Below are 14960 nucleotides of genomic sequence, written 5' to 3'. Positions count from 1 at the left end.
ATTATTTCTAAAGATAAGATCTTGGACTCAAAATGTATGTAACATTTTCAAATTTTTAATTAACAAAAAAATGTGTAGTAAAAAAATAATGATAAAAGTTTAATTATTTATTACTAGTAAGAGGTCAGACAATGAACAAAAAATAATGCATAAGTCATGTTTTCAAATTCCCAAGTGTAATCAAATACAAATTCTAGTGTTTTTTTTTTTTTTTTGGTATAATTTTTTTTGCCCCATGTTAGCCAAATTTCCGAATTTCGATCCTATAGACCATAATTTTCCTGACCTTACAATGTTTGTCAATAATTTTTATGAATCTTGGACCCATCCTGTCCATATCTACGTCATAAATTTTTTGCTTCCTGCTCTTAACAATGCTTGTAGATTAAGCAAAGTATGTACCTGGGAATTTATTGGCATTACCCTCTAAATTCAAAAGCTACATTCCTTTTGGATGAAAGTTGAAACCTAACCAAACTCAGAAGTTGGAATCTTTTACCCTAAACTACAAAATTAGAATTTAATTATAGCCTAAAGATTCCAATCTATTCAACAAAAGGAAAAGGCCAAATGGAAAATTGAAGGCTCTTTCACTAATTAGTTAATTAGTCTTATAAACGTTAACTTTATAACAACATATGTAAGTTATATATAAAAAAATAAATAAATAAAAACATCACATATAAAACCTTGTTTAGGATAATTTTTATCTCTGCTTTTGCTTTTTCAAAAGCGTATCCTTATAAATTTTAGTTACATTTTTAAAAGATAAGTCCTAAAAACTTTCAAATTTGTTTCAAATATATACAAATATAATTTTGAAATTTTAAAAGTAAAAAATTATGTGAAACTGGATTTAAATTTGACATGAAAATAATTTATAAGTAATTTGAGGGATTAAAAGGCTAGCTCAACTTAAACCCAAAAATTGTTCAGATAAAGCTAAGAGAATAGGCCCATGTTTGAAGACTATGGTCTAGTTAAACTTTGAAGAGTTTACATATATGAACCTCATCCCAAGCAATGTTCAAAATTTTGGTATCGATAGAAATATCGAAAGTTTAGTCCAATATATAAATCCAATATAAATCAAATCTAAAAATGGAATCTATATTTGACCCTCGAGTGCAAAGGCAGAAGGGAGCTTGACTGCAAGACCCACCCGTCGAGCAAGGACGAAAGTCGGCCTTTGTGATTTGACGGTATGGAAATTTCCATGAAAATATTGGAAAGTATCGAATATTGATAAAAATTCATAAAAAATGATGAAAGTTTATTTTTAAAAATGAAAATTTTCGTTAAAACCTTAGTATTGGCTTATTTAAACAATCAATTATCAAATTAAGTATAAAAATTGCAAAAATATTGAATAAATATTATATTTCTCTTAATCAATTTAATTAATATAAACGATAACAATCATAAATAAACTATTATTGATAAAATTATGCCAAAAAATATATATATTTGATAAATTATTTATTAGTTAAGATAAAACAATCATTATAATTACATTATATTTCATAAATATCATCTCAATACTAATAGAATTCTTAGATAATTGAAAATTATTAGTATCTTTCTCGTTCTCATTTTGAGATATGAAATGTGAAAAGTAATTATTAAAATATACATCTTCTTAATAATTTTTATATAATTATTAGTATGTCAACCATAAAAGTCTTGTATTAAATATAGTTGTTCTTAATATTTAGTATAACATATTTTATTATTATTTTTTATTTGCTTAATATTATTAATTTAAATGTTATCAATATCAATTCTACATAATATTATATTTTCATGTTATTATTTTTCATTCTTATATAATCAATTATTAACTTGTAATTATGAGATTCTAATAAATCTATTTTATACAAAATGTATAGCAAGTATATATATATATTATTAATAAATAGAACTTACTAAGGTTATTGAATTTAATCCATTTCGGTTTATTTATATCATTAAATAGTTAAAAATTTATTAAAATGTTAAAAAAAATTATCACTAAAGTTAATTTAGTAAAATAATTACTAAACATCAATAATATTTTTGATTTTTTTATAAAAAAAATTTATAAATATTTCCATGAAAATTTTTGAATTTTGATGGATATTATGGATTTTTTTAACTAAATTGTTAGGGATTTGATGTAGATATTTTGATGAAAATTTCCATAAAATTTTGGTAAAATTTTGAAAATTTTGATAAATATTAAGGAAATTCTATACATTTCCATTTGAAACATAAATTTTAGTTCAATCTCTTAAGAAAAAAAAATTTCAAAAAAATTTCGGAGAAATTTCAAATATTTTAAATCTTGATCCAAAGGACCACAAGCTAGCCGTGGTGGTTATTTTATTTTATTCTCTCTCTCTCTCTCTCTCTACAAAAGCCTATTCTACTCATCTTTATATAATCCTTTTTAATTTTTAATTTTTGTTATTTTTTAATTTTTAATCCGATTATGAGGGATGCAAATTGCGATCTTTGCATTGATGCGAGTTATGAGACTAGCACGAAAGAAAAGAAGGTTTGGGGCTGGCTTTGAATCAAGACCAGGATTTCTATACATTTTTTTTTCTTTTTGGACTGCTTCCACCAGGATTTCTATATTTAGTAGTTAAATTTGGTCGCAGTATAATCCTTAAAATTATTTCTCATATAAGTTTGAATTTTTATAATTGAAATACCCGCTTTCTAATATTAAAATTTTGAAAAATTTTTATTTAAACTTTTTTAGTTTTGCTTTAGTCTTCTGACTCATATGCAATGGTAGGGCTTGAAATACTGTTCTCTTGGTTAAAGTTTAAAAGCTTCTCATCAAACTATCTATAAGCATCTTAAATGTCATATTCTAACTTTGATATGTTAAAATATTTCCAATAGAAATGTGAATTACAAAAATAAACATAATTTATTTATAATATAGAATGTGAAATTTATCTTAGTCCAAAACATTTTAAAATTCCAAACATTTTAAAGTTTTCAAAAATCCAATTTTATTTTAAAAGTCACTTTTTTAAAAAAAATAAAATATATAATTAATTAATACTTACACATGGCTTTTATATATATTAACAATTTTAGAATTAATTATATATTTGCATCATTTAGATTTAATAATAACAATTTTCATACAACATAGATAATATTTGTATTAATGGTTGGAGATATTTTTAGGTTAGTAAAAGCCAAGATTGAAATTTAATAGAAACTATTGGTTTAATCAGTATAAAATTAAAAGAAAAAGTTTTCGAACCGTAGAGTAAATCGTAGCTCACGAGGTGCACAAAAGGTCTAATTATAAAATGAATTAATGACCATAACCCACCTCACACTTCATGGATTTGGTGTGGTAGGTGTGTGGAAATTGAGATGGAATTCTACATATATAGCTTAGATGTTTCCTTATGCTTTTCGACATTTTGTTTCCACTTTTGGTTAATAGAAACTTTTACTTTAATTAGTATAAAATTAAAAGAAAATGTTTTTAAAATAACAATAGAGAACAATGTAGCTTTGGAGGTGTACAGTGGTTTTAATTATCAGATGAATTAATGGCCACAACCTACCTCACAACTTAAAGGATTTGCACTAAAACTTCTTAATTAATGACCATGCTACAGTTAGGTCCATTGATGAAAACAAATAAAGAAAGCCTTTTTCCTTAATGGTTATGCAACATGCAACAACTTAAAATAGATTGTTTTCAAAATTCTCTTTTTCATGGACCGTGATTGAATATAATTTTCTAATGTAATAGAAGTTTATTACTTATACATAATTAAACTTGTAGTTTTGTTATTCAAACCAAAATAAATAAATAAATAAATAAAAATTGAAAATATGCTTGACTTATAGAGGGGTGTTAGTATCTTTCTACCCAAAAAAAAAGAAGTGAGTGTTTATATAAAGAAATCAAAAAAAATATAAAAATAAAAATTAATGGATGACTATAATTATGAATATCAAATAATTAAAAACAAAATATGCAAAAAGCAAAAGAAAAGCAAAATACGGAATTGCCATTATATTTAACTCTTCATTTAAAGTTTACATTCTATAAGTGAGATAATGATATTTATTTGTTTTTTATGTTCCTTATAGCCGGGGGTGAAAGTGATATTTACTTAAAATATTATTTGATTCTTCTGCTACCAAGTTTTGCCCTATTCCAGAAGGATGGTTAGTCTTCAAAGCTGGTTTTTTTATTGAGCATTGAAAACATCAATCTTATGAAGACAAGTTTGAAAGTGACCCATTTAAAAAGGTCAAAAATAAAAAGACATGTTCACAGCTCTGAAAAAGCCATTCTAAAAAATTACAAAATTAACAACTTGCATTCAAAATCTTCAACATTAAGCTTTTAGGTAACATGGTTTTCGCCAAAATATCTTCTTTTTCTTTCTTCCTTATTTTTTTTTTTATTTTTTTATTTTGGTCCTTGTATGCTGGTTTGAGGATCAGCATCAGCACCATTTGTGCGTTTTCACTAAGAAAAATAACACTTTTCATGCATAATTTGAACAAGAAACAAGGTCAAAATTTTTTTTTTTTCTTTTCTTTTGCTCGAAAAAAAAAATTGAAGCATGACCCACATATTATTTTATAAAAAATTTCACTAATATAATGAGAAATGACACCAGAAAAATGATCTGAGAGTACAACAAATATGTAGATATATATTTTTCTATATGAACAGTACTAGATCAAACAAAATGCATTTTTAGATAACATAAAAGATCTGCTTCACATCCTTATACATGAATATCAATAGAACATATGTCCAGAAAAAAATCAATATTTTTTTTTTTTTCAAATCAAACCCTCTTAAAATATAAATTAAAACATATATCATGACCCAAAAAAAAAAAAAAGAAAGAATCTCTTTCCATATCACAGGAACAACAACGCAAGCCCACCTGAGATTGCCAAAACAAAGCTGTTCCCAAATCCCAAGCTGATGATCTTGTTAGAAGAAGAATTCCCTGGTGAAGATGATGCTGGTGATTTTGCTTCAGTGTCTGCAGTTTTTGGAGCATCTGCAGCTGGTGCAAGGTCTGGTGAAGGTGCTGGTGCAGCTGTCGGAGGTATATCTGTACCAAAGATGGCCTCAGGGAGAAGAACCTTATCAACCTGGTAAATTGCAACTGGGTCAGTTGAATGCACACTGCTACTTACTTTTGTAGTAGCCCAACCTGTTTCAACGTGCACAGTCCCTGATTTATCGGTGAAATTCAAGGTGTATTGGCCACCAGCCATGGTGGTTTGGCTGTTTGCAGTCAGGTTGGTGAATTCAGCTAGACTGTAATACTGGGGCAAAGCATGGAAGAGCAAAAGGGATTTGAGCTGGTCATTAGTGAGATTGGATAGGGAAGGCTTTTTAAGAGATTTGAAGGCATCATCTTTTGGTACAAAAATAGTTACTCCTTGATCAGTGTTGTTGGCTTGGTTTTGTAAAGTTTCAATCACTTTGGTTGACTGAGCATACTTAAGGAAGGTATTGAATGGACCAGCAACTGAGAGCAAATAGGTCAGGTTTACATACTCAGGAGCTGGTGCCGGTGCCGGCGTCGGAGTTAGAGTTGGGCTTGCTGATGGAGGTGAAGCAGTTTGAGCAAATGCTGATGAAGAAAACAGAAGCAGCAATGTACTGCTAACTATGAAAACCAAGTGGGATTCCATTTTTCTTAACAAGTTTTGTGATAATTGAATGCTTTTTTTTTTTTTTCTATGGTAACCAGACTCTCCAAATTCCTGCAGAGACAAATTTAGGCATCAGGAATTAGATCTGAACATAATAAAAGAAAGGGCCGGTGACTAATATCCAATTAAATTAGAGTGCAGGTAGAAATTATTCAAGAATGAGCCCAAGATCTGAAATTTCTTTCACTCAGTTCTCAAACAAACATGTTCCATCAAAACCCATATCACCAAGTTTCCACAAGAATCAGAACAGTGGAGAAACTCACAGAGTCCACTTACCAAAATCTAGATCTTGATTAAAGCATGAAAATAGTAGATTTTGAATACAAGATGCATAATTACAGAGCAAATGGAGTAAAGTTTAATATCAGAGAGCAGATTCAATGGTATTGTACTGGATACTGTGATGTTGAAGACAGGACAAGATGCAGAGCATGAAAGATTGCTCGAAATATGATTCAATTCCTTGTATAGTCTTTTATGAGATATGCAACTTAAATATTTTCCTAAAGATAGAAAATTTATTGGAAAAAAACTAGATAAAAATGCAACTTCAAAGAGAATAGAAAATTTATTGGGAAAAAAAAAAAAAGATCAAAATGCAAATTCAAAGAGAAGTTCAATCTTTTTTTTTTTTTTTTTTTTTGTTGTTTTCCCAGTAAGTTTCTTTTCAGCCAACCAGAAGTTTCCCAGTAAACCCAAGTCAGCAAATCTCTACAGGAACTAGAAAAAATGCCACCAGAACCACACAATGTACCACAACAATGTCAAAGAAACAGATCTAGATCAGCTCACCCAAAAGTAAGCAAACATAATCATATAATTCAAAAAAAAAAGAAAAGCAAGAAATAAACCCAGCTATCAAAAGTCACAAAAATTGTACATGAAAAAATGCAGAGGAAAAAACTGACCCCAGCAAGAGGAACTCAGAGAGAAATGGTGGTGGAAGGAGAGGATGATAATGCAATAAAAGATGGGAAAGTGATGAGATTATATATAAAAGGTGGACTTATTAAGCAAGTAAGAGAAAAACAAAATAAAAGTTGGAGGTGCGGTAAATAACAGCTGGTGGTGAAGAGTATGTGAGATATAAAGAGGTAGTAGGTGGTACAAAATTACAAATCAACAGAAAGGCTGTTGTTCAAACCATGGACTAGAAATGGTTCTTACTTGGACACAAAATAAAGTAATACTTTATTAGAATATGAAATTTCGCAAGAAAAAGAGGACTATGTAGGGTAGGCTTTCTAAATCACCCTGCAACTAATTTGTTTTTTAATATCCTCCATACACCAAATTTGCACTGTTTCTCTCTCTAGTCTCTACCCCACCATTATCAATATCTCCTCCTTCCCATGACCATGAGTTTTCTCTAGAGAATTTCTCTTGTCATGACATTTTCATATCTTCTTGCTTCTTAGGATTAGGTATTAGGAATTGGCCAGCTTCCAAAAAGTGTACAGGCATTATGGTACAGAATTTGTCAAGGAATACACAACATTTAACCCACTGAGGAAAACGAAAAAAAAAAAAATATATATATATATATATATATATATATATTATGCAGAATAGACTAAACCCCATTAAACCCATTACTAATGGATGAAAGAAGAAACAAAGAAAACAGAAAGAAATAAAAAAACGCTTTAATGGGGTAGAGGACTAATTGATCAAAATTCCAAATTGAGCTTCTAATAGTGGTTTTAGTTCTAGTTCAAGTTCAAGTTCATGCAATCATCAATTTACATGCAATTAGAAGGACGTTGTGTAAGTTATAAATATTACGTGACTTAACCGTTACAAATTAAATAAATAAAGAAATAATCTTTTTCCTTCAGCTGAGCTACACATTGCAGAACTGCCATATTGGTCGAGTCGTTTGTGAGAGTGGTTACAAAAACAAAAAACCAAATGGTTGAAAAAACTCAAACCAATGGTCCTAGGACTACTGCCTATTTTCAGGACGGTTTAATAAATGCGGTTCACGAGGATTGAAAGTTAAGAAATAAAAAGCTGTAGTAATTATTTGAGCTTTTCAAATATTTACATATATTTTTTATTTAACCACTTAACTTTTTTCCTATATATATATATATATTTTTTTTTTTCTATATATATATTTTTCCCCTTTTTTTAATTTATTTTTGGATATGAAAAAAAATAAAGGGAAAAAAAAAAAAGAGAAAATAGTATGTCGGGGTTATGGTACATAATACAAGGAGTTAGAACTAGAAGAAGCCCATAAGTAGAAGATGGTGAAGAAAAAGTTAAAAGTTATCGTGAGATTTTGAGTAAAACAAAAATAAAAAGGATGAGAAATTGGAGATTCGAGAAGGTGATAATGGGGGCCCACCATGGGGGATTTGGGCCAACAAGCATAGGCTGTCTGGTGGTTGCTCTTCACGGCCCGGTGCCAACTGGAAGTCAATGATTTGCCCAAAAATCATGCGCACAGCGCAACCTCGCTCACTGCGCACCCAGCCTTAACGTTAGCATTTCCAGCTCACCTTTACGGCGCAAGAAACGACACCGTCTCTGTCAGAAAAAAACAAATCAGATTGGTTCTTCCACTGATTTGATACGTGGCAAAATTTATTGATAAGATTTAAAATGATAATGTGATTTAATATTTTATTTTTCATCATTATTATTATTATTATTTTTTATCACATATTAAAAAATTTATGAAAAAAACTATATAAAAACAAAAACCAATATAAGTTGTCGGCGCCAACACCCCCCACCACGACGCCACGTACACTATTTATATATAACTATTCCCCAATTTGGTATCGATCACATGCCACTTTAAATAATTTAGAAAATAAATTCTTAACCAATAACCATATATAATTGGCATAATTACTAATTATTTTATACATTTATAAATCATGCTCACCACTAAACCTTTTTTCCCCCCTAATTTTTGCTTTGAGTTCACACTAATTTATATCATTATAACCAAATTCTGCTTTCCCAAAAGTTAAAAACAAATCAAATCAAATCAAACAGTATGGAAATTAAAATATTCTGTTTCATATATACAAAAAAAAAAAAAAAGGATTTTTTGGTGTTGAGAGAGGCATGTGAAGGTCATTGGAATCCGCAATCAAATCAAGTTTAGCATATTTAATACATTAATTAAACATTGACTTAGAATAGGCAGGATTTTGCATTGTTGACAAGGAAGGTAGGTTGGCAATTTCTTAACTCAAAACAATAGCCCGGTTTTGCATTAGAATTTTAGCACATGATCCTCATTTTGTTCAACCAAATCACACCCCATTAAAGCAGATCATTTAGGTTACAAATTAATTAATTAAACAAAGTCACTTGCATGGGGTTTTGGTTGAGGAGGCCTCATTGTAATGTTGGTCAAATGTAATTTAGCATTTGCAGATTGCATTAGCTTTACTCTAGGCCAAAGTCCTTGAATTGAATCCAATGGACAGGGATTGAGATTCAAAGACGTGTCCCTAGGAGAGGATGTAAGGTAATTTTCAGATGTAAAACCAACAGTTAGGATGGCTAATCGATCTGATTCTTTTACCAAAAAGTAAAATAAACGAATAAATAATCAATCTGATTCTATTTTTTCAATTTTGTGGGGGCCAATTAATGTTGGATACTGATACTTCAACCTATATATATATATCCTTGAAAAGGTAGATGGAAACAACTGAGAAAGACTGTTTTGAATTTTGAACCTTATTGTCTTTCATACTTTGGAAATTGTCATAGAACAAAAAAAAAAAAAAAAGAAAAAAAAAAAGGTGGTTCTTGCATTTTTGGCCTATTTTATTGAGTGTGAAAGTGAAGCACCTTCAAATGCAAATTATGGTTGCTGCTGCTTCAAGTTTGTCACTCCCAAAAAAAAAGAAAAGCCAAAAGGTGATGAAATCAATATTTTAGTTGATCTCTTGTGTTCAATTTTTGTTTTTGCTTCTTTTAGATTATTTATAGTGAATTTAGTAACCAAACCAATATAATTGTCTTGCTCAAGTGGAAACTTCCAGATAAGAATATAAAAGGAGATCAGACATGGACAAAAAACCAATACAAAATCAACTTTAAGCTGTTTGATCAGGCTCAATGAAACAGTAAAACTTGGTTGTTGTTGCCAGGCTTTTCAAAAGTGGTTGGTTCCTAGCCCCTTCCTCCACCTTTTGTGTCCCTCACTTTTTTTCCCCATTGTCTCATATCCTTTAATTATGTTCCAACCAAATATTTTTTAATGTGTTCATTCTTATTAGAAATTTACATAAGTGGTATAAACAATTACTAATCATACAAATTCTGCCTGCTGATTGGAGGCTTGAATAGGAAACCCACATGGGCTGACACAAAAGGAAGTAAAAACCAGATGAACAGAAACAGGTAAGGTACAACAAAAATTAGTTTCAAATTTTGCATGGATTTCCACTTAAAAATGTAAGCACATTTGTATGCATGTCTCTACCAATTGTTCATTTTCATCATTTCCTAAACCAAACACTACATGTTAGAAATTTTACTATTTTAAGCAGAAACATTATTCATTAGGGTTCCTGAAAGTTTTCAATGAGTTCTTGAAGCAAAAGTGTGTATTAGTTGGGTTTAGCTGTAGCAGGATGGATAACCACTAAAAAGAAATTATTAGAGAGAAAGAAAAAAGTGAAGTTTATTTAAACAAAATCAAATCCATTCTACCATATCATTTGCTTTACCACCACAACTAGAAAAAAAGGTGTAGCCCAGCCCCATGCCGGCCTATACAAAAATTTGAGTCACTCCATTAATAAGCAGATGCAAAGGCAGCAGCAAAAGCAGAGTATCAAAAAGACAGGCTAAGCTTTGTCTTTTATTAAAGGTAGTTACCAAAGAATTCCCCTCACTCTAAATTCTCTCTCTCTGTCTCTCTCTTTTTCTTACACTCCAATGTTATGGAAATTAATCGTGGGACAAGAATGTAGTAGTAACATAACTATGGAACTTATCGTCGAATATTTGATTAATGGGAACACAAAAATCTAAAACTAATTGTGGCATAGTAACATCAACGGAATGAGGGAGTTATGGTAGTACTTGTTGGTTAGTTCTCTGTTTTAAGTTGCAGCCCATTCCTTTCGAATATCAAAGGTGTAGTTGATTTCCAAGTAGCACTTGTTATCATCATCAACAAACTGCAAAGAAGGGAGAAGAATGAGATTGTACTGTGGTAACAAATTTACTGCAATCAGAAACTCTAGCTAGAATTTTGAATGTTTGATATTTTCAAGAAATCCAAATACAGAGAATTAAAACCCAGAAAGCCAATGAATTCGTGTCTTAATCAATGAGTACAGTTCAGCATGGGCCATGGTGCTTGCAAAAAATAGCCAAGCAGAAACACATTCAAATAATATAAATGGGCCATTTGTGTGCCAGACAAAATGACAAATTATGATGATGAGCCTCGTCCAAATATGATATGGGTGGTCATGATTTGAAGGTTTTATGCATCAATTAATATAGTTTTCATTAAAGTAGACAAACTAAAATTGCAAGGTCATGAGTTGGATGGTGAAAAACGTATAGGGTCCCAGGGGTCTTAGTAACTAGATAGAGAGATTATAATAAAGGTTGAGAATCATTATTCAAACCCCTAAATACTAATCAGCCTTAGCAATGTTCAAGAAAATTTTGAAGAACTGTAGGGAGAAAATGGAAGCTTTATGAAAAATTTTAGGCAATAAGAAAAGCATTGAAATAATTGAAGAATTAATTCACCATGGAAAATAATTAATTCACAAAACTCTTAAGATTCCAAGATATCAAATTAGGGGTACTGGAAAAGGATTTGTCATACAATATATTCCAGAAAAAGTATTTTGGGCTTCCATTGTAATTTTACCTCTTTCATATTAAATGATCTGGAAACCACTTAAAATACAAAATTACTGTTCTCAAGTTTTACCCCTCAGCAATACAGTTTCAACTCTCTCAGGTAAGATAAAGAAGATAAGTGCAGGATCCCATTTAAAAGAAGAAAATAAAGAAAAGAAAGTAGGTCCAAATGTTTTACAAGAATGGATAACAGGACTTGCATGTCTGGACCAGTTCAATGAAAGGTAAAGAGACATATCACTTCATCAATTTGGACACATTTTTTTACCATACAGACCTCTTCTCCTGGATGCAGTAGAATAGAATACAACAAGAAACTGACTTCAGTTTGATCAACAAGCAACATTCAAGGAAGAAAGGCCTATAGCTATACATCCAAATATTTCCAGATCAAGTTTTATATTTAATAACAACTTCTACAAGATATTCCTAACATAAGCAGGCAGAGTTAGAAGGAAGGGTCATTTGGAGGTATAAATAGATGTGAAAATTTTTACTCCAATCGTACGGCTTACCATTACTGTTAATTTGATATAGGAACAAAAATGGAGTAGTTATCCTTTCAAAAAAAATCTATACTCCCCAAAATCAATGGATATATTAAAGGAACTTTAAGGCTATCCAGATTTATGCATTAAAAGAAGTTGGAATAAAAGTGACACAAGATATCTTAAACAAATACCTTTGATCTTGCAGAATATGATCCTCTGGCAAATATGCCAGAGGGTGTGGTTTCCTCTGGCATCACGTGTGTGTACGGCTCTGGCTGGGGACTGAAGGTCCCAATCATCTCTTTTGCACTGTCCACTGAAGTTAAACTCCTAGTGAGAGAATGAACTCTAAAGCATTTGGTATCTAAAAGTTTCTGTTAAGAATTAGAATGCTATAAACTTACCCTTCATACCAGTTTTCCAAACAGTATTGGTGTATTTGAGGCCAGATACAATATTATTGCTGACCTTGAAAGCAAATTTCAGGTTATAACGACTGCCTTCTTTCAAAGTAAACCATAAACCTTTCGGTTTTCCATCTTCAGGAATGCGAAGAACAATGTCAGCTCGTCCAGGAGAAATGATTGACAGTTCAGTGATCTTCACTTCTGGCTCAAGGGTCTCTGCAATACAAAAAAAATGTAGAAAAAAGAAATGTTACACAAAAATGCAGTGGTTAGAAAAAAGAAATGTTACACAAAATGCAGTGATGGGATTTTCTAACATTGGTCGCTTGATAAATGTGGTTAACTGGTGGACAATCTCCTATTTATCTTGAACAACATTCACCCAAAAAACAAAAACAAAAAAAACAAAAAAAAAAAAAAAAAAAAAAAAAAACACATTTGACGAAAACAATAGACGTTTATAATTCTATCATGCTTTTTCAAATTTCATGGAAGATTGACAACTTTTTGCTTGTTTTACAAGATAGACTCACAGAAAAAAAAATTAAAGAAATGAATTAATGAATAAGCTAAAAAATTGTTCACCACAAGAATAGGCCAAAATAAACCTGATGATTGTTGCATGGTTTCTGAGAAAGGAAGAAGTGCTTTAAGTGTATTAACATTATAAATTTGATGATAAGTATAAAAGTTTTGGTCGAACAAAGGAACATCTAATGGATTAGTAATAATTTTATCAGTATAAATAGGAATCCTTAAACAGAATAAAGACAAAGGGACCAGAACCAGAAGTTTTCTGCATGAACATATAATTACTATAAAATTGAAAAGGAGTCAACTTTTAATATCTACAAATTACCATCAATTATCCAATTTGATAGTTGGCAATGAATCATCAATATTGAAAATTAAGAAAGTCAAAAGGGATTAGCAAAAACTTTAAAGATTCCAAAAATTCTTTCCTAATAAAATCATAAAATTATTAGTTTAGACAGAAACCTCCAACGCTTTCAATATCCACAGCCCCAAGAAGCTGTTCCTTCCACCTTCTCAAACTCTCGTCATCCTGCATTAACAAAGTCACCAAAAAAAAAAAATAAATAAATAAATAAAACGTAAAAATACTAATTCATTTGAGAGAATTTTATAAGAAAAAATAGAAAGAAAAAGAAAATTTTTAACATTTCTAACTTGGAGGAAGGACAAACCTTATCCTTCTCAAGCTGTTCTTTAAGGGTGTATTGAGGACCCAACTGTAATTTGTTCCCATCATCATCTTCTTCCTCCTGATCAGTTGCATACAGAGAACTCTCACTCATTTGTCTTCCTACTCTCTCTCCTCCCTCATCACCACCACCTTCTTGATTTGCTTGCACCGTTTCATTTTCACTCTTTTCTCCACCCTCATTCTTCTTGTTGTCATCAAACCCCATATTCTTGGAACTTGAAACAACCTCAGCACCCAAAGACATTCAACTCATCAACCAGTCAACAATGGAAACAGTAATTAAGCAATTACCAAATTCCACAGGTAGAGAAAAAAAAGACCCAAAAACCAAGAAAGCCAACAAAACAAAAACCAAGAAGAAGAATTTAGAGAAATCCCAGCAAGAAAAAATGGGACAGAAACTAATGCAGAGAGAGAGGCAGGGAAGGAAAAAGCAGGGTTCTTAGAAACGAAATGAATTTTTTTTTTGTATGAAAACAAAAACCCAGAAAAGAAGAACAAAAAGGCAAGAATTGTCAATGCTTCAGAATTATCCAACAACTATGAGCTAAAAGAAAATGAAAAGCACAAAAGACCCACAAACAATAAGAACAAATAAAGACAAAATGTTATGAAAAAAAGAAAAAACACACTGCAATTGTCTCCTAGCTTTGTGTGGTGGGTTGTTGTTGAAAATCTCAAAAGGAAGAGAGAGAGAGAGAAGGGATGGGTGGTTTAGGGGCCTTTTTTTTTTTTTATGTTTAGTCAAAAAAACAAAAACTGAGTGAGAAACGGTCGTGTGGTGATCCGAAATTATATGGGGAGAGAGAGAGAGAGAGAGAGAGAAAGAAAGAGAGAAAGAACGTGAGGCTCACTAATATGCAACTTCCATTGACGCAGAGAACACAAATTCAAGGGGTGGAGTTTTTATTAGAGAGAGAAAGATAGAAGAGTCTTTCAAAGACTGTCATGGCCTTAGGAAACTTATTTAGAGAATGTCATTCTTTTCATAAAGTCCAGAGATTTTCTAAAAGACTTTTTATGGTGTTTTCACAGACTCAGAAAAAAATATGGTCCTACCCCATAAATATATACTTTGTTTATTAATATTATAATATAATGTCCTTTCTATAAATGCCTGACTTGGGTTGGGTCAATGAAGGAAAGAGGAGCTGAAGAAAAAAAGGAAAGAAAGAGGAGCTGAAGGAAGGGTTCCAATTATTCTTTGGATCTTTCTGGTTTTTGCAATTTAATTATAACTATGATTAAATAAAC

The 14960-nt window shown here is 30.8% G+C and overlaps 2 protein-coding genes across 4 annotated transcripts; both read right to left on the bottom strand.

Moving 5' to 3' along the window:
• Window positions 1–4668: 4668 nt before the first annotated feature.
• Window positions 4669–6782, bottom strand: LOC107408840 (fasciclin-like arabinogalactan protein 7). Of its 2 annotated transcripts, none has more exons than XM_016016263.4 (2): window positions 6624–6782; window positions 4669–5763 (listed from the first exon to the last, which is right to left on the bottom strand). In XM_016016263.4, the coding sequence occupies exon 2, from the start codon at window positions 5689–5691 to the stop codon at window positions 4903–4905; it is 789 nt and encodes a 262-aa protein (XP_015871749.1). In that variant the 5' UTR covers window positions 5692–5763; window positions 6624–6782; the 3' UTR covers window positions 4669–4902. The 2 variants fall into 2 exon arrangements, with proteins under 2 accessions (XP_015871749.1, XP_060672852.1); XM_060816869.1 differs by lacking the exon at window positions 6624–6782 and adding an exon at window positions 6596–6616.
• Window positions 6783–10467: 3685 nt separating this feature from the next.
• LOC107408118 (rho GDP-dissociation inhibitor 1) lies at window positions 10468–14753 on the bottom strand. 2 transcript variants are annotated; one of them, XM_060816509.1, is made up of 6 exons: window positions 14561–14753; window positions 13687–13932; window positions 13478–13544; window positions 12476–12694; window positions 12263–12387; window positions 10468–10877 (listed from the first exon to the last, which is right to left on the bottom strand). In XM_060816509.1, the coding sequence occupies exons 2-6, from the start codon at window positions 13909–13911 to the stop codon at window positions 10800–10802; spliced, it is 714 nt and encodes a 237-aa protein (XP_060672492.1). In that variant the 5' UTR covers window positions 13912–13932; window positions 14561–14753; the 3' UTR covers window positions 10468–10799. The 2 variants fall into 2 exon arrangements, with proteins under 2 accessions (XP_060672492.1, XP_015870969.1); XM_016015483.4 differs by having other exon boundaries at window positions 13687–14753.
• Between the last annotated feature and the right edge of the window lie 207 nt (window positions 14754–14960).

Source organism: Ziziphus jujuba, chromosome 4 (assembly GCF_031755915.1).
Source record: "Ziziphus jujuba cultivar Dongzao chromosome 4, ASM3175591v1".
Taxonomy (NCBI): Eukaryota; Viridiplantae; Streptophyta; class Magnoliopsida; order Rosales; family Rhamnaceae; genus Ziziphus; species Ziziphus jujuba.
The sequence above is the reverse complement of the archived record's forward strand: the minus strand, read 5'-3'. Positions and strand labels throughout refer to the sequence as shown.